The sequence below is a fragment of the Hydra vulgaris genome, chromosome 14, assembly GCF_038396675.1.
Source record: "Hydra vulgaris chromosome 14, alternate assembly HydraT2T_AEP".
Taxonomy (NCBI): domain Eukaryota; kingdom Metazoa; phylum Cnidaria; class Hydrozoa; order Anthoathecata; family Hydridae; genus Hydra; species Hydra vulgaris.
In genome coordinates, this window is record NC_088933.1 from 24,752,312 (window position 1) to 24,770,042 (window position 17,731).

General features: G+C 29.0%; 3 protein-coding genes across 7 annotated transcripts; all 3 read right to left on the reverse strand.

The window, feature by feature from the left end:
* Window positions 1–265: 265 nt before the first annotated feature.
* Window positions 266–8,135, reverse strand: LOC136091254 (uncharacterized). 5 transcript variants are annotated; one of them, XM_065818582.1, is made up of 9 exons: window positions 7,923–8,135; window positions 7,062–7,152; window positions 6,667–6,882; window positions 6,378–6,538; window positions 5,945–6,265; window positions 5,666–5,853; window positions 5,320–5,571; window positions 1,439–1,733; window positions 266–1,307 (listed from the first exon to the last, which is right to left on the reverse strand). In XM_065818582.1, the coding sequence occupies exons 8-9, from the start codon at window positions 1,506–1,508 to the stop codon at window positions 763–765; spliced, it is 615 nt and encodes a 204-aa protein (XP_065674654.1). In that variant the 5' UTR covers window positions 1,509–1,733; window positions 5,320–5,571; window positions 5,666–5,853; window positions 5,945–6,265; window positions 6,378–6,538; window positions 6,667–6,882; window positions 7,062–7,152; window positions 7,923–8,135; the 3' UTR covers window positions 266–762. The 5 variants fall into 5 exon arrangements, with proteins under 5 accessions (XP_065674654.1, XP_065674653.1, XP_065674657.1 ...); XM_065818581.1 differs by lacking the exon at window positions 7,923–8,135 and adding an exon at window positions 7,274–7,393; XM_065818585.1 differs by lacking the exons at window positions 266–1,307; window positions 1,439–1,733; window positions 5,320–5,571; window positions 5,666–5,853; window positions 7,923–8,135 and adding an exon at window positions 7,274–7,410 and having other exon boundaries at window positions 6,113–6,265; window positions 6,389–6,538.
* Window positions 8,136–9,313: 1,178 nt separating this feature from the next.
* Window positions 9,314–9,985, reverse strand: LOC136090988 (uncharacterized). Its single transcript, XM_065817971.1, has 2 exons — window positions 9,840–9,985; window positions 9,314–9,687 (listed from the first exon to the last, which is right to left on the reverse strand). The coding sequence occupies exons 1-2, from the start codon at window positions 9,871–9,873 to the stop codon at window positions 9,314–9,316; spliced, it is 408 nt and encodes a 135-aa protein (XP_065674043.1). The 5' UTR covers window positions 9,874–9,985.
* Window positions 9,986–15,738: 5,753 nt separating this feature from the next.
* LOC100199311 (mesencephalic astrocyte-derived neurotrophic factor homolog) lies at window positions 15,739–17,648 on the reverse strand. The gene is made up of 3 exons (XM_065818318.1): window positions 17,448–17,648; window positions 16,331–16,446; window positions 15,739–16,236 (listed from the first exon to the last, which is right to left on the reverse strand). Exons 1-3 carry the CDS (start codon window positions 17,545–17,547, stop codon window positions 15,934–15,936), a joined length of 519 nt encoding a protein of 172 aa, XP_065674390.1. The 5' UTR covers window positions 17,548–17,648; the 3' UTR covers window positions 15,739–15,933.
* Between the last annotated feature and the right edge of the window lie 83 nt (window positions 17,649–17,731).

A 17,731-nucleotide genomic window follows, 5' to 3' on the forward strand; every position in this document is an offset into this window, starting at 1 on the left:
AGACTTAGTTAGTCAGATTTGTTTATTACTGCAAATTTTATCTATTTATTATTATTTTAAATTTTCATAGTATTGGATATACTATAGCTAAAATATAGCATCGGAACTTTTTGAATTTTAGGAATATTATTAAAAACATTAATATGGCTATAACTTCCGCAGCCCTTAAAAAATACCGTTTAAAATTTGTGAATGCAAATCTATGGTGTGGGAACGGGTATGGTGTCACCTCATCCAGACTCAAACCATTTAGATTACAAAGTATAAGAGAAAACTATGTATCTGAATCATATAATACAATAAACAAAAATTGATAAAAACATAATTATGTGCTATGTATAAACATCAATATATTAAAGAGACCACTTGTCAAAATCTATCTAATAAAATATTTGGTATATATTAGTGTATAAATAAAAGCAACGGTCACATTAAAAAAACAAGTACTAGTTTACTATATTTTACTTTTGATTATGGTTTTCGTTAAATAAACAATTTATAAAAATTAAACTTTAGTTTTACATAACAAAAAAAAAAAATAAACAAAAATACCAAGTTTAATATAAAAAACTTACACAAAATAATAAAAAGATCACCCTGAAATAATAATTTAAAAATGACCAAATATTAGGAACGGCATTCCCCACAAAACCAACTACTTATTGGTTTTCGCTCAACACCCAAGCAACCAAAGTGGTTCCAAGATAAACATCTATCGCATTGAAGCCAACGATTTTTTTTTTTTACCAACAATAATCGTTGCTAGATCATCTTTCTGTAATGAATCTCTTCCTGATGGCAAAGAGCGCAACATCGACTGGTGTTAAAATTTTTGACTTGGTTTTCCAATCCCATCCATGCCGAATCATCAAAAAATTGTTTAAACTGTTGAATATTGACTCTAGGATCAGCAGCTCGCATATCAATGACTGATTTTAATGACGTGGTTGGCAACTTTGAACAAAAGTTTATAGCTTTATTAGCATCGTCATCAGACACTAGCCATTGCAAACTTATAATTTGCCTATCTATCGGACGCAACTTTTCATACCTTTTAGGTGCATGGTAAAAGAGCCGCTGCTTCAAGTTTAATGGTCTACCTGAAGATTTTCTGACAATAGGTTTTAATAATAATGTTGGCTGGGTAAATAACTTTGTTGGAATTTCGTTTTTGTTGATTTGGTCAATTTCTTTTCCTTGAACTTCATGCTCATTTGGTTCTTCTTTGCATTGCTCTACCTCTTTCTGATGAATTGAAAAGTCAAATCGTTCTTCTTCATCAAGCCCCATTACCTCATCTTGAATAACTTTTATAAATATATTTACAACAATTAACTTTTATATTTAAAAAAATTTATTACTTTTGTATTACTATATTACATTATTTCTTTTTTATTTAAACCAAATAAAACACATTAGAAGAAATAAAATCTATTACCAATTTCGGAAGAGTTCTTTAAATTAAAACCTGTTAAGCTATTACTTTGGATATTCGGGTTTGTTGACATTAAGTGGTGCGACTGTGATCTTCTAACGTCTTAACCCATTCCAATGCATTAACAAAACTTGAAGGAGGAAGATCTGCAAGAATTTAAGCTATTGGCTGTAAATATGACATTACTGTCTGGTATCACTGAGTATGAGTTAGTACACTTTCCTTAACAGGTGCAAAAGAAACAGATGACACATTTTTTAATGGGATATGACAAGATTTGGTTTTTGGTGTATGCCATCTATAAAAAATTACAAAAAATTACAAAAAATTATAATACAACTACTTAATGGTATTTTTGTATAAAAAAAATTTAAAATTATATAGAAATCTTATATAGACCAAGGGATTAGCTACATTTTGAGATTTTTTTTTGGCACCATGTAATGTAGGACTTTATAAAACCATTATTATATGTAGAAACAAGACTGGTGGTGAACTTTTAGCTAAGTGATTTTTTTGGGCTCTAAAAGGAGCCCAAACAAATCATAAAACACCAGAATACGGACATATTTTTAAATTACAGGTAATAATACCAAAATTAGTATATAACCTGCTTTTAAGATAACAAACTTGAATCTGGTACTATATTTTTAGCCAAATTTCAAATTTACGTATTAATCAAGGGTAACAAATTATTAAAAAATTGAAAATCGGTAAGTATAAAAAGAAAATCCGTACATAACCTGTTTGTGTTGTTAGCAACTTTTATCAAAAAATTTGAATTAAGCAACTTACTTTTAAACTGCATATCAAAAATTATAAACTTTGCATATTTAATAAGTGCATTAACATAAATTTTGCCTTTTAATGACATTTATGATTAACTAATAATAACATTTATGAGGGCATAAAAAATGTTTATCTTTGTTTAATTAAATATTATATTCAACCTTTTATAAATTTATGTTATTAAATACAGATCGACATTTGAAGAACTAGTGAATAATTTTTAGAAATACAACAACAAATTATAGTTTTGCAGCTCATCCAGTTAATATTAATTTCATCAGTATGAACAGCCCATCCATATTCTTCTGGAGATGGAATTACAGAGTAATTTATAAGAGCTGATCTCCATATTTTGCATTGATAGTTAGCTCTTGAAATTTGTTGATATAAGCTTGCTTTACAAGGTGGAAGTCTTTCACAATCTATCTTTCCTCTTTTTGAGCAGTGCATTTTGTATCGAAGATAATTTATGTCTTCACATTGCGCACCATACAAGTGGCAAGTAAACGCTATTAGCTCTGAAATTGTTTTCTCGTCATTATTAACATTTTCTCACACATTGCAAAACAGCTCAATGTACTTCTTGTTTGTAATCATTATCTTCCCTAGCCCAGAAAATGCACCGACAGTATCACAACCTGTATATGCATACAAACCAAGAAGGCCTTGAAAGAATGTGTTAACATGGATATCTCTATATACCTGATATAACTCTATCTTTATCTCTAGTCCTTGTATGGAAGAATATACTTACATTTATATGCTCTAAAAATGATAAACCCATAAAAAATACATCAGTATCAGGCAAGCAAATTACAAACTTCATGAAACCTGCTGAGAATACACGAAACATATAAAGAGAAACTCTAGTGTTAGCTTCATCCTGTACTGTTTGCAATTCCTCAACTAATTCTATACCTAATATAGAGAGTTTATAACATCTATTTTTACTTGTAACATAAAAAGTCACGGTGTTTTCTGTTCAAAAGTAATTATTTGTATCCCATTTCTTAAAGAGAAACTCAATAACTTCTTTCTTATTTCTTCCAACTGAAAGAAAGTCATTCCATTGTTTAACTGGATGATCTTTATTTAAACTACAGAAGTTATGAAATCTGCTTATGCTCGTTTTTTTATTCTGCATCTTAAATTTAATTTTCCATGCATCAAGTACAACATCTATGCGATCTGCATTAACAATTAGATTCAATATTATCTGCAACAACTGTTGAGCCAATTGACCAAAAGTTAAAGCTGCAGTTTTTGCTTGTAAAATAGCCATACCATCAATCAAACTAGTGTAGTGGAAAAGTTCATCAGACCAAGGTTCTGTGACTTTTTCTTATTTCAATATTGAATCCTGTCCAACTAGGAATTATTTGGGGTGAAGTCTTTAGTGCTAAAATCTAAAGTAAATTGTTCATTTGTTGACTTTCCAGCAACATTTTGCTTTTTTCATTTTCTAATAACTTTATGTTGATTGGTCCTAATCGTTTACCAAAGTTAAAACTAACTGTGCTGTTGTTCAATGGTAAAGTAAATGACTGTCTACTTCAATTGAATTTTGGCTCTAACTTTTTCTCCATGTTTGCACTCTAACACAATTTAAGAGCGCCTTGTATGCAATCACTTTCTGCTCATTAATCTTTTCAGCAAGATCATTTTTCAAAAATGATATAATATCTTGACATTCTTTTCTAAAGTATTGTTCACAAGTATAATTACAATAACATGACTCATGATACTTTGCTTCATTTGGCAATTAAACCATTACTGCATATTGCCTTAACTCTTTGATCATTTCTTTCAATGCTACACTTTCTAATTAGCTTATCAGTTCTCATTTCCATAGAATATAAAATATTTAAAGATTTTGGTATAAATTTCCTTTTTCCTACAAAATATACATTGCTTAGGTAGTTTATCACATTTTCTTGTGGTTATGTTTTTCTTTACATTTATACATAAACTAGATCTTTTTTTGTTTATACCATTTAAATATGTTATGTTTTTATTGTTAAGTCTTTGATTCTCTTTAGCCCTTTGGTGTTTACAAACAAAGATCTACATGATTTGAGTACCTCCTTCAATGTTGCTTGTTGTGTGCAATACTTTAACATCGTCTCGAATCTTGGCACCAATCAATAACTTTTGCCAAGATTCTAGACTAGATAGCTAAATGGTTTTTGTTTTTTAAATAGAGTCGTGATGTATACAGCATTTCATTTAATAATATCTGTTTAGATATTAATAAACAAAATTTAAAAATTAAAAATCTAGAAAATTAAAATTCTTATATATATATATATATATATATATATATATATATATATATATATATATATATATATATATATATATATATATATATATATATATATATATATGTATCAATATAAGAATAGTTATTAAAGTATCAATTAAATTGAATAAAAACCCTGCTTGACAGCAGTAGCTTTAAATATTAAGAGTATATGAGTAGTGAGTAAAGTTGTTAAATATTAAGTACGTATGCAGTAGTGGTGTAGTGGTAAAGCGCTCGCTTCATAAGCAAGAGGTTCCGAGTTCGATCCCCACCATGAATAAAAGAGTTACTACTTTAATATGACCATATTTTAAGTTTAACCATTTCATAGCCCCAAAAGACCACTTAACTAAAAAAAACAAGTTTACCACCTATTTTGGTTTCTACATACAATAATAATTTAAAAAAATCTTACATAACTTGGTGCCAAAAAAAATCAAAAATGCAACTTTTTTGGGCTGATCCCAGTCTAATATATAACTACCATTTATTGTTATTTCTACTATGGTTTAAAATTACTCGTGAATAAGTAATCTTTTATTTACAAGTTCCAAGTCAAATATAGATTTTTGAAAAAACTGCAGCAAACACATGATATGTCGACACAGAAGCCCAAATCCAGTTGAAAAGCCGCAATTACAAGCATTTTTAAAAACAACATACTCACTATGGGTATTTTTGACAACAAACCTATTTTCTAAATCCTGTATTGACATAAAATTTACATTGTTATATATGTAAATTGTTAGCATCAGCTTATATCATATAAAATATTAGACTAGCAACCTACCTCTTTTACATCATACTCATTTTTTTCATTAGAAAATATTGTTTAACAATTAAATTCAAACAAAATGATGATACTTTATCAGAATACTCTATTAGAGCATCAGGAACATCTTTTCTAGTTTTAAGACGCTGATCAAAATCTGAGTGCAATATTTTTGAGTATATAACTCTATTTAAAGAAATCAATTTTTCTATCAGAATTCCTGGGCTTATTCTAGAAGTAGTAGTAACAGCTTTTAATGATCGATGATATCTATATAGCAGAATAAATTACACACATTATTCCATTGAAATATAAACAGTGCAAGTTAAAATGAATTTGTCAAAACTATATTAAAAATACAAGCCTTTCTAATCTGTTATTTGTGTGGTTGTCAAAGGGCATTACTCCATTGCGTTGATAACCTTAAAACATCTCTCCAATTGATAACCAGTTTTGTTCCAGATAAGCAAATAAATTGGGAAAACCATCTTTAACAAAGTTTATTGCATCTTCACATTGTGCTTGGTTACCATATACCATGCTTTAAATTTTCTTCAAAAAATTTTAATGTGTTAGCTTTTTATTGTTTATAAACATATTTCCAAATTACACTTATATATATATTTTATAATAAATCCTATACCTCATAAATTAAATCTTGCTCGCTTTCAGACACTGGTAACTTTTTAAGTTCTGCAACAAATGCTTTTACTATATGAAATCGACAGAGAAGAATTCTGCTTTTTGGAAAGACAGCCTTTATAGCAGAAATTTCAGCATAGTCTTTGTCAATAACAAATGTGGCAGACTGTAGTAGATCACCAGTCCAACACCGAATATCTTCCAAAATCATCTCTAAATGATTTTGATCTTCTCTATCAACAAGACTATGCATTACTGGCTGACCTATTCCATTGCAGTCCACAATGGCAAGGGTGTACAATGGCATTGCCATATTGTTGACCTAAATATGAATGCCATGTAAGACAATATGTTATAACATAAACTTAAAATATTGCCATTAAAACAAATTGAAAAGAACAGACAGAAAAACAAAACAAAGTAATAATAGATACCTTGTATGTACCATCCATCATAACAACTTCCGGAAACTTATGCAAAATGCTCTGTTGTTCTGGAGTGGACCAAGTAATAGCCTAAATGTATCCTTCCATATTAGCGTGTATATTATGTTTCATACCAGTCAAAACATATCTGATTTCATCAACAACAGAACCTATTGTAACATAAAAATTATTAATTTCAACTTTGTGTTCTTTTCAAATTAAAATTAAATTTTATTTACCACGAAACTTCATTTTCTGCTTTATATTATATATATATATATATATCTTTCTGCTTTACCATTAATTTTTTATCTAATAAGTAGTTGGCAACAAGAGTTGGATTTGCACCGTGATGAAGAAGAACCTCAGTTTCTTCAAGAATTTTCTTTGTAGGTTTTCTAGATGTGGAGTATAGTTGAAATTCTTCAGCACCAATCGGATGGTTGTGTTCAAGAATAATGTTGCGCACCATATATCCAGGTAATGCAGGATTGTATGCAATATACAATGCCACCTATATGTTAAATAACTGTATATTAAAATAGGTCATAAATAATCAATAATCACTGGATAGTTGAAAAGTTTCTGTCATTACAACAACAACAAAATTTTATTTTGATTGAAATGATATCAGTGTATTCTTATATTTTATTGCATTAAACTAATATTTGTTATTAAAATGTAAAACAATACCTGACAGCCACAAGGAAGGACTGATTGGTGATTTCTTTTTCCAGCCACGCTATCTCTTTTTCTAGGTTGACCAAAATGTTTACAAACCCACCTAAATAACAAAATCAATTTTAAAAAATTATTATGATCATGATCACCAACAACATAATTACTAACAACATAATCACTAATAACATCACCAACAACAACATAATCATCAGCACTTCAAATACCTGTATTTGTCAACCATATAGGAACAAAAAAGATAGCAGACTTGTGCCAACAAGTACAGGTATCTGCTATCTTCTCTGACAAATAAATTGTGCCGAAACAGGTAAATAAAAACCATATTTTTCTTTTAACTTTGTTACTTTTTTTTAACTTTGTTACAAAAAAGTAACAAAGTTAAAAGAAAAAATGGTTTTTATTTACCTGTTGACATTTGTTAAATAGTATTTATAAAAATCTTATTAATTATAGTATTCATAAAATCATAGGTGGAGAAAACAATATTAATAATAAAAATCAACTTCTATGTTATTTTAAATAAATGTGGCTTTAATATATGCAAAATAGGTTAACTAAATCCAAAAAGCCATCCAAATAATGGAATCTAAATAAAGAACATCTTTAAATAACAGTTTGTATACACAATTAAATCATAATTGATGCTAGACCTTAAAATGTTAGACCTTAAAAGTACATAGAAACAATTAACTAAAATATTCTTGTTAATAATTTATTAGCAGAAAAATTATTGAAATCACTTTATTAGTATATAAATTTTTTGTTGTTGACAAAATGTAAATTTCAAATTAATCAGTTAGATCAATGTTAACAAATACTACGCACACGGTTAAAAAATAAATGCACGCTACATACTTATATATCGTAAATTGTATGTATTTCCAATGTAAGTGAATTTGGATGACACAATAATTAAACTTTGTGGTTATTGAACATGTCAAATATACTAATTCACTCTATAAATAATTCCAATTCACTCCAACAAAGCTGAAAGCAACCACTACTAAGTTAAGAGTTATTAGAAATTATTTTAGGCAAGATTCGAAATTTCGGTAAATTTCGATTCCTTATTTTAAGAAAGAAATCGAAATTTTATCAGAATCGGAATCGAAATTTACCGTAATTTCGATTCCGATTCTGATAAAGATTTCGGTAAATTTCGATTCCTTATTTTAAGAAAGAAATCGAAACTTTATCAGAATCGGAATCGAAATTTACCGTAATTTCGATTCCGATTCTGATAAAGAACCGATAACTTCGGTTCTTTTCGATTCCTAATTTTAAGCAATAATCGAAATTACCGTAAATTTTGGTTCCAATTTCGGTTCTTAGCGGGAAATATCGCAAAAAATCGAAAATGCTACAAAGAATCGAAATTGTTACTAAGAATTGAAAAACTTGAATTTTTTTAATTTTTATTTTCAAAAATACAGTTGAAATACAGTTGAAAAATACAGTTATTCTAAATCACTATCAGTGAGATCAGTGACACTGTCCTTGCTGCCCTTGCGACTACTACTAGCACTGCTATAAGCTACGCTAGTAGAACTATCACTAGCTTCAGTATTAAATAAATCTTTAGATGCATCATATATAGGGTTTTTTTTCATTGGTGATTTTTTCATTGGTGATTCAAGTACAAGTTTCCTTTTTTTAGCTCTTTGTAGTAGACTTTGAGACTGTGATTCATTTGGTTTCAAAAAACTTTTCATTTTTGTCTGTTTGGTTGATTCGGTTTGTGTAGATGGAGATGGTTGAGGTTGAATCTGAGAAGATGATGGTAGAGGTTGAGTCTGTGAAGTTGATGGTAGAGGTTGATCTTGAGAGGTGGATGGTAGAGGTTGAGACTGATAGCCTGGTTCACCAGGGTATTTTTTGTCCCAGGACCTTATTTTTGATTTGACTAGTGGAAAGTTTTCTTTTATGAACATTATTTTTTGAAGGGTCTCTGGGTTCATATTGTGTCTTTTATCACTAATAATATTTCCTCCTAATGAAAATAGCCTTTCTGAAGAGCATGAAGTCACTGGTGGACACAAGTACTTCCTTGCCATAGCAGCTAGTAATGGCAGTTCCTTTTGATTGACCTTCCACCATTCCAAAACCTTCACATCCTTAGCTGGCTTTTGCATAGACAAGTACCTCTTAAATTCCATTTAAAAAAAAAATTTGAATTTGAATTTACCGCAAAGAATCGAAAAAATATTTATAAGTATCGGAAATATTTATAAGAATCGAAATTATTATTAATAAAAATGAATATCTAACTTTAGAGGAGGCTCTGATGGTCCTGCCGAAGTTAGTGCATCATTTCCATCATTTTCCATGGCCATTCTCTCAAAATCATCCATATCTTCATCTAAGTTTGGCTGTGCAGAAGGTAATGAAGCCTCATAAGTCTCATTGTATTCTCTGGTAGTTGGATGATTGTCTACCAGTTGGTCTATTATTCCATCTAAATGATCTTTGTTGCCCTTGATTAATGTGATAGAATAACCTCTATAAAATGGATCAAACACACTTGCAAGATTAAAGTCATTAACTTCAGTGCCTTTATCTGGAATCCTAGTTTCCAAGTATTCTATAAACCTGGTCATTGCATCTTTAGCAATTCTTGAACCTGGAAAAGAAAAAAATATATAAATAATCAAAATTGCATAATTTGTTGATAATTATTCGAAAGAATCGAAAGAATCGAAAGAATTGAAATTTGTTGATAATTATCGAAATTATTAGTAAGAATCAAAAGAATCACAAAAAAATATTTTTTACCTGAAGTATTTTGTGTAACTGTCCTATAGCACATAGTAATCAATGAAAAGAGGTGTTGCTGGATCTTGTGAACTGTAGGTGTTTTATCTGAGGACCAAATCTCTGAGTATTCTTGACATTTTGCCAAGAAAGGATGAAGTTCTGCAATTACTTAAAAATCTTCATCACTTCGTATAAGTATTGTCAAGTTTGCATTCAGGCTGTCATTCATTCTCTGACAGACTTCAAACCTTGCTCATTTCTTAACACTGACTTGAACAACATTGCATTTGAATTCCATCTTGTTTGCACTGGTTGGATTAGCTTGATTAGATTACACCCTAGAGATTCACATTCTTGTTTGATTTCATACCAATCCTTAGTGCTTTGATGTGTCCTTTGAGCAAGTCTCTTGCACTTATCAACAATTACCTTAACCTCACCATTTTCTAATGTGTCTTTCAAACAATTGTTCAACATGTGATTAACACACACCAATTGCTTGTCCAATAAAGTTGATAAACTGACAGCTGCCTTTATGTTAGCTGCACCATCAGTCACACATGTTCTTTCTAGGTCAGGCCTTGCCAAGACTTCATATTTTGAAATCATAGTGTCTAATCCTTTGGCAAGTAAAGGACCTGTTTTCCTATTTAAATGAGTCTGGCAGTCCAAACTGTACTTTTTCAACTCAAAATCACTGTTGATGTAATGGAGTGTGAGAGATTCAAAAGGATCACCATTTTTTGCAGTCCAACCATCTGATGTAAAAGCTACACTTTCACATTCTGGTACTTCTTCCTCAAGTTGATTGGTTATTGCCTTTTCAACATTATGATGAATCATGTCAAGCTTTGTTGTAGCAAGTGTTTTTGGTGTTTTTATGATTGCTTTTGGTGCCAAATAGTTCAAGAGCAACTTCATTCCTGGAGTTTCCACAATATTGAAAGGAAGATTTGACATGATGCAGGCCAGAGTGATAACTGTATCAAAATCAAGCTGACAGCTGCTTTGTGAATCCCATTTAGTTATCTGAAATAATAAAAAAAATGTAAAATATCGAAAGGAATCGAAATTATCGAAATTACCGCAAGGAATCGAAATTACGTTAAACAAGACCTGACAACCTAATATATATGGGTAAGTTGTTGCAGCTTCTAGAGACAGTGCTAATCACTCTATCAATTAAAACAAAGAAGTTTAAAGTTAAAAGCCTTTAAAGTTTTGAAACGTTTGAAAAACACGTGTTTACTAAATCTACATGCACGTGTTAGGTGACAGGTCAAATCAAAAACTTTAAATCTCAATAACTTTGTTAATATTGAGTTTAGAGCAAAAAGGACATTAATTTGGAATCATTAAATTGTTGTCTAGTGTGGAAATTTAACTTTTTATTAATTTACAGAGTTATTAAACTTTAAAGTATATTATAAATTTGGAAAAGGGCTCAAAAGTTTCTAATTGAATATAAAAATAGATTTCTAACATTAGTTTCATCAAAATCAAGCCCGAATTGGTAAATTGAGAAAAAAAATATTTTCTGCATGGCCCAAACGGCGCCCAAAAGATCCGAGTTTTTTTTGAAGAAATATTTTTTCTCAATTTATCAATTTGGGCTTGATTTTGATTCGAATATTTACAAATAAAAACGGTAAAATGTTATAAAAACGATTATTTATGCTACTAAAAAATTACAATATTTTTCTCACCTTAACATACTCATCCAGAGTTACTTGAAGTTTTTCATGACCACCTTGCTGACTGGATGGTGGAGACTTTTTACTAAGGTTATCCACCCTTTTTTTACTAGTGGTTGTGGCTGGAAAGAAACCTCTCAAACTTGAAGATTTATCATGCTCCTTTTCAACTTCCTCCCTGTCAGCAGCCAGTTGCACTACCTTGTCATTCTTTGCCTTAAGATAAGCTTTGGCTTGAATGGTATGCTGAGATCTGTATAAAAAAAGATTTAAATTAAATAATTATAGGGAGAGGAATTGAAATTACCAAAATAATTGAAAATATTGAAAAGAATCGAAAATATTGATTATAACGGAAGTATATTATTAAAAAAAAGGTGAGTAATCAATTTACGGTTCTTTTCGATTCCTATTCTGATAAAGAACCGATAACTTCGGTTCTTTGCGATTCCTTTTTTTATAAGGAACCGATAACTTCGGTTCTTTTCGATTCCTATTCTGATAAAGAACCGAAACCTTCGATTCCTTTCGATTCCCCGAAAAATACCGAAGAACCGAAGAACCGAAGAACCGAAGAACCGTTTTTCGGGAACTTCAGTCCTTAAGTGTATATGCACTGGTAATAGCACTTTGCAGGTTACATTAATTTATGTTTTATATGAAATGGCTTCTTTTTTTTAAAAAAAATGTAATTTTCTTTAATTCCCACAAGTGTGAGTTAACCGAATAAATTTGCTGAGAGGGGATGAACTAGTAAAGTTAAAAACAAGTTTTTAATACCCAATTCTTGGGTTTAAAAAACTATATTAATATTTTATTAAAACGGAAATTTTGCAATCAATTTTTTCTGAAATCACTATTTTATTTCATTAACATTCACCTGTATGCGTGTGTAATAAAGCAAAAGAGATTTAGGAAGGGGCAGGATCTCGAACCTCAGACATTCCGTTTACGAAGTCAAAACCTCATCCGAATAATCTATGATAACTAAAAAATGAGACAAAATTTAAATCAATTTGTGTGCTATTCATAATCATGCAATTGAAATAAGTTAGTATATTTACAGGGAATTTAATACTCTATTAAAATTATATTATAGTTTTAAAATAATAATTAAAATAGCTCGGTATAAAACAAGTTTGCAAGAAGACCTAAGAAAACGCATTTGCCAATTTAGAAATTCGCATCTGGAAAAGCCAAAAATCTTCACAGTAAAACACTTTATATCGAAATGCTGTGTTACTTGTGCTTAGTAAGCCTTGTGTTATTTTCTAAGCAAAGTAAACCATGTTTTCTTTATAATTTTTTTTCTTAACTTTATGCATTTTTTATACGCCTGCCAAGTTTTATTGAATTATGTTGACAGCACATACGCTATTTTGACCATCAGTTTTGAAACCCTAAGTTTTCCCGATTTCAATTTGAGGGAGGGAGTTTGCTGTAAGCAACTTAAATTCGTTTGAAATAGGAGCATATAGTTTCGTTTAAGTATTTTATGAAAGAAATGTTCAAGAAAGCAGTGACAATGTTACTGACGTATGTTTTTACTTTGTGTCAAAATTGTTTTGCTAAAATCAGACAAATAATTCTCTTTAATAACATGTTTATATTTTTACTTTTCACTTTTCATAAATGTTAAAAGTGTAAAAAATATATTTTTTACAAACATAAATTTTTCTAATTTTATAGATGCACTCAAAATGATAAATCAGTGTTCTTAATTATAATTATTTTTTTCAGTATATTACTATTTATACAATGGTTTTAAAATACAAGTAAATTTTTTCTATAAACTCTTTCACCTTCAAATAAAAGAGTTTTGTTAAAATGTTGCTACTGATTTAGGTACATAGCGATCTAGGGTAATTCAAGAATTTTGAGGGATTTTTCTAAAGAAGCCAAAACTTCGTTGCACTAAACCTAAATCTATTAGCTGGAGCGAGCATACGGGAAGAGTTTAACTTCAGCATAGGCAGATCCATGGGGAGGGGAGAGGAAGATGGGGCGATTGCACCCCCCTTAGATATTTTAACAATAATTTTTTTTTAAATTTATATATTTAACTGAGCAATCGTTTGAAAACGGAAGTAAATTAGGGAGTCAGTGATAAAAGCTTGTCACCAACGTTGTTTTTAAACATTTTGGTTACAAATGCAACGTCTTCAACAACAAAAACCAACGTTGGCACAATGCTGTATTTTAAGTTGGCAAAGTAAAATATTTTACGTTGATTCAACGTTGTACTTTTCATTTGACGCAACATTGTATTTTTCGTTGGCTTAACGTTGCATTTAACGTTAATTAGATAATGTTATTAATTTTAAAAATTTTACATATATATTATTACGGAAGATTTATTTAAGATATATAATTTTGCACTTGCAACATTGGGTTGTGTACATTGTATCAACCTTGGTTCATATATATTGAATTAATGTTGGGTTACATGCATTGGGTCAACCTTGATTATACCCATCGAATCAACGTTGAGTTATTTACATTGGATTAACGTTGAGTTTAGATTGTAAAAACAATTAAGTTTTGCAATACATACGTTGGCCCAATCTATCTGTGCAAGCTGTTTTTAGTTGCGTCGGTATTAAGCCTTTTATCTATACTATTGTTAAAAACATAACATTGGATCAACGTTGGATTTGCATCGGAAAAAAAAAGCCGATGTTTGCGATGGTTTTACACACGTTGGCTTAATGTATGTGTGCTAGCTAGGACAATTAGTAAAGTGCACTTAGAGTGATATGGAAATAGTTTTATCTGAAAATGAAAAACTATTTGGGTTTATGTTTGAAAATAAACTTTCTTTTGATTTGAATGTAATTACTTTATGCAAAATAGCAAGTCAAAAAGTTTTTGAATTGCTTCTTTTATGTTATTTAATCAACAAAAACTTATACTTTTTAACGCATTTCTTTTTTGAAAGTTATCCATTAGTTTGGATGTTTCATAGTAGAAAGCTAAACAATTGTATAAACCGCAGCTACAGAGCGTATATCAAGTTTAGTAAAAATTCTTCTGATGCTTTGCCATTACTAAACACTGTTAGAATTTACATCTAGTGGTAACCGAAATGTTAATTAAAGTTAAAATGCGGATTGCACCTTTATCTATGGAAGAGATTTTTTGTTTTTCGGATTTTTAAAATGTGGGTGTTTAGGGAGGGGGAATTATATATATATATATATATATATATATATATATATATATATATATATATATATATATATATATATATATATATATATATATATATATACATATATATTTATATATCAATGTATTTAATAACCATTCACTACTCTAAATTTTGCGCAAGATGCTTGACATTGCTATAAACTAAAATTAGTGACTAATAATGAAGTCGGAACATGTTGTTTCACTTTGTTTTTGTTGGAACAGTTTAAATAGAATTAAGATAAACATTTTTATTAGATAAAACACGTATAAAAATATTAGGAATAAAAACTCGACCCTTTAAAACGGGTCTGTGTTTCGTAATAGTTAACACTAAACCCGCCAGACCCAGTTTTTGAGTTTATAATAACAAAACTTAGACCCGGTTTAAACGGGTTGGGTTAAACTCTACCCATTCACAGTTCTAAGTGTATTTGACCCCGATACAGAATCCATTTAATGGTTACCAGTGTGTAATCGATTTAACAACAAATATATATTTATAACTTTTTAACTATTTTAATTTTTACTTTATAATAGTCTTCAAATAACCTAGAGAGCATCTTATTAATAAATACGATATAGTCAATAGAAGGAATTGCTGAAGTTAAAAAGTTAAATATCGATTTGTCTTGGTCTTTTGAAATTTATGAAAGATATCAGTTTTTTTCTGTTTAACCAACAATCTGATTATATGAACGAGGCTCATTTTTTCAGTCTTTTTTTTATATTTTCATGTGTTTTTTATATGCTTTTTGTTTAAGAGATAAAATAGTGTAAAAAGCAAAAACTTTTTACTCTTTAAATTTTATTAGGATTTTTATTAGGCATTTTTATAGGACAGAAAGTATGTTTAGTCGCTTATAAGTTTTTCTTTAATTTTTTTATTCATCTAACTAATATACTTGTCAAAAAATAAATAGCTTAACAAACACATCTTGGTTGTTGCATGCCACAACTACTTTTCCCTAAAAAGTCTTTCTTTACCAAGAGAATTGACATCTCCTTAAGAAAAGTAATAGAAGACACAGAAGAAAAATTTATAAATTTCATATATCTATATATATAAAAACCATATGCCTATGCACACAACAAATAAATACAAAACATTTAATTTCATAAAAGATTTTCTTTATTTTTAACTTCATAAAAGATTTCTCAAAAAGTTTTTGCATAATTAGAAAAAACTGCTGCATTTTGTTAATTTTTCAGAATGAAACTACAATTTTCTACAATTCTACATGTTTATGCTTAACACTTTCTACCTTTTTCAAAAAGTCTGTTTTTTCTAAACAACCGCTACAAGTCTCACCCCAGTCTTCTAAAATTTTCTTTAAATCTTTAACTTTCAATTTCTTTAGATCAATATTTTTCCAATCAAAAACTTTTTCATAAGCTAGCTCACAAATCTGCTTGTCTTTTTTCTTAAGTGCCTCACATATACTTGAAATAGGCTTGTAGTATGCAAGTGGCTTGGTGACCTCATTCAGAATAAATGTAGCAGCATCTTTTGTACCACCAATAAAGTAGCACTAAACAACAAAAAAATAAAATAAAAAATGAAGTTTAATTCAGAGTTTTGTTAGTTTATAAATAAAAAAAAAGCATTAAAAAAAAACAACTTACAAATCTATTTTCTTTATTCGTAGCTTTGGCACAAGCTTTTTTTAATTTTTCTGTTGAATCTTTTCGATCAGCATCAGATAATGTTTTCTCGAAGTTAGTCAAAAACTTAATACAAACTATAAGAAAAAAATATCACAAAAATGTAAAGGCTAACATTTAAACCTTTATATGTATTATATGTACGCACACACAGATTCATCTATGCTTTTCAAAAATGAAGGTTCAGGAATAATTAATAAAACTCAAAATTTTGGAAGTGTAACATCAAGCTCTAGTTAAAATGCTAAGCACAAAACCAAAGTATTTTAATTCACAATGAAATAAACTTGTACCTTACTTAGTTACATAACTAAAAGTCATAACAAAAAAATTAAAACATAACTAAGGTGTAAAATGTCTTATAGGAACAATTATTATACGATGTGTAATACACTATATATCATACAGTATAATAAAAAACTATAAACTTGATTATAAAAAGTTGTAGATTGCTGAAGATATTTATATTTGTTACTATGACATATTACACAATTACACCAAACTTTACCAGTTAGGTGTAATTGCATAAAATAAAAGCATAAGATATTTGAAAAAATTATGTCTAAACTAACATCAGAATAGTGATATCTGAAATAGTATCTAAAAAATAAAAAGGGAGAAAAAGTTCACCAATTAATAATCACTAAACAAACATCTCTCTCTATTAAAAGATTATGCTTTAAAGAAAAAGTAAACACCTACAAAATCATTTTTAAACTAAAAGTTCAATATCAAATATTTACATAACATAGGGCGAGAGTTATAAGACGTTAAGAGAAAATTAAAACCTTAGTGACTTCTAACATAAAGTAAGATTTTTCCATATTTACAAGTAAAAAAGAAATAAAACAATTTACAATAGACCTTATCATAAGGCTTATGAATCAAAAATTTAATAAAAAGCTTTATTAATAAAGCTAAAAAATATTTAACATATGCTAAGATTTATTTTTATTAAACTTTTAAAAAAATATATTCTGAAAAATGCAATATAATCTTAATATAGAATTTACTACTTTAAATTTTACTTTTTTAACAAACTTGTTAAAATTAACATACATAGTTTAGTATTGCATACCTTCACATTCTCCCTCTTTTAAGACACATGAGGCTCTTTGTATAAGTAATGCTGATGTCAATAAAAAAGCGATAGTGTTTACAAGAGTAATCGCACTCATCTTAATAGCAAACCTCGTCCTAAGCCTAAGAGTTACTATTTACTGCGAAACATCTTAAAAGATCGTTATTATCACGTTCTTGACTCTTTGTGGCGAAATATGATTGGTGAAATATGACGCTATACAACATTTTTAAAATAAACCCATGTGAAAGAATATTTAGCAAGAAATAATTAGCATAACA

Excerpts from the sequence above, each read along its gene's own strand:
- LOC136091254 (XM_065818582.1), bottom strand. The coding sequence starts at position 1,508 with ATGTCAACAAACCCGAATATCCAAAGTAATAGCTTAACAGGTTTTAAT. Across the intron at positions 1,308-1,438 it reads AAAGAACTCTTCCGAAATTG|TTATTCAAGATGAGGTAATG; the intron begins GTAATAGATTTT and ends TATTTATAAAAG.
- LOC136090988 (XM_065817971.1), bottom strand. The coding sequence starts at position 9,873 with ATGTGCTATAGGACAGTTACACAAAATACTTCAG. Across the intron at positions 9,688-9,839 it reads AGTTACACAAAATACTTCAG|GTTCAAGAATTGCTAAAGAT; the intron begins GTAAAAAATATT and ends TTTCTTTTCCAG.
- LOC100199311 (XM_065818318.1), bottom strand. The coding sequence starts at position 17,547 with ATGAGTGCGATTACTCTTGTAAACACTATCGCTTTTTTATTGACATCA. Across the intron at positions 16,447-17,447 it reads AAAAGAGGGAGAATGTGAAG|TTTGTATTAAGTTTTTGACT; the intron begins GTATGCAATACT and ends TTTTTCTTATAG. Across the intron at positions 16,237-16,330 it reads CGAATAAAGAAAATAGATTT|TGCTACTTTATTGGTGGTAC; the intron begins GTAAGTTGTTTT and ends TTTGTTGTTTAG.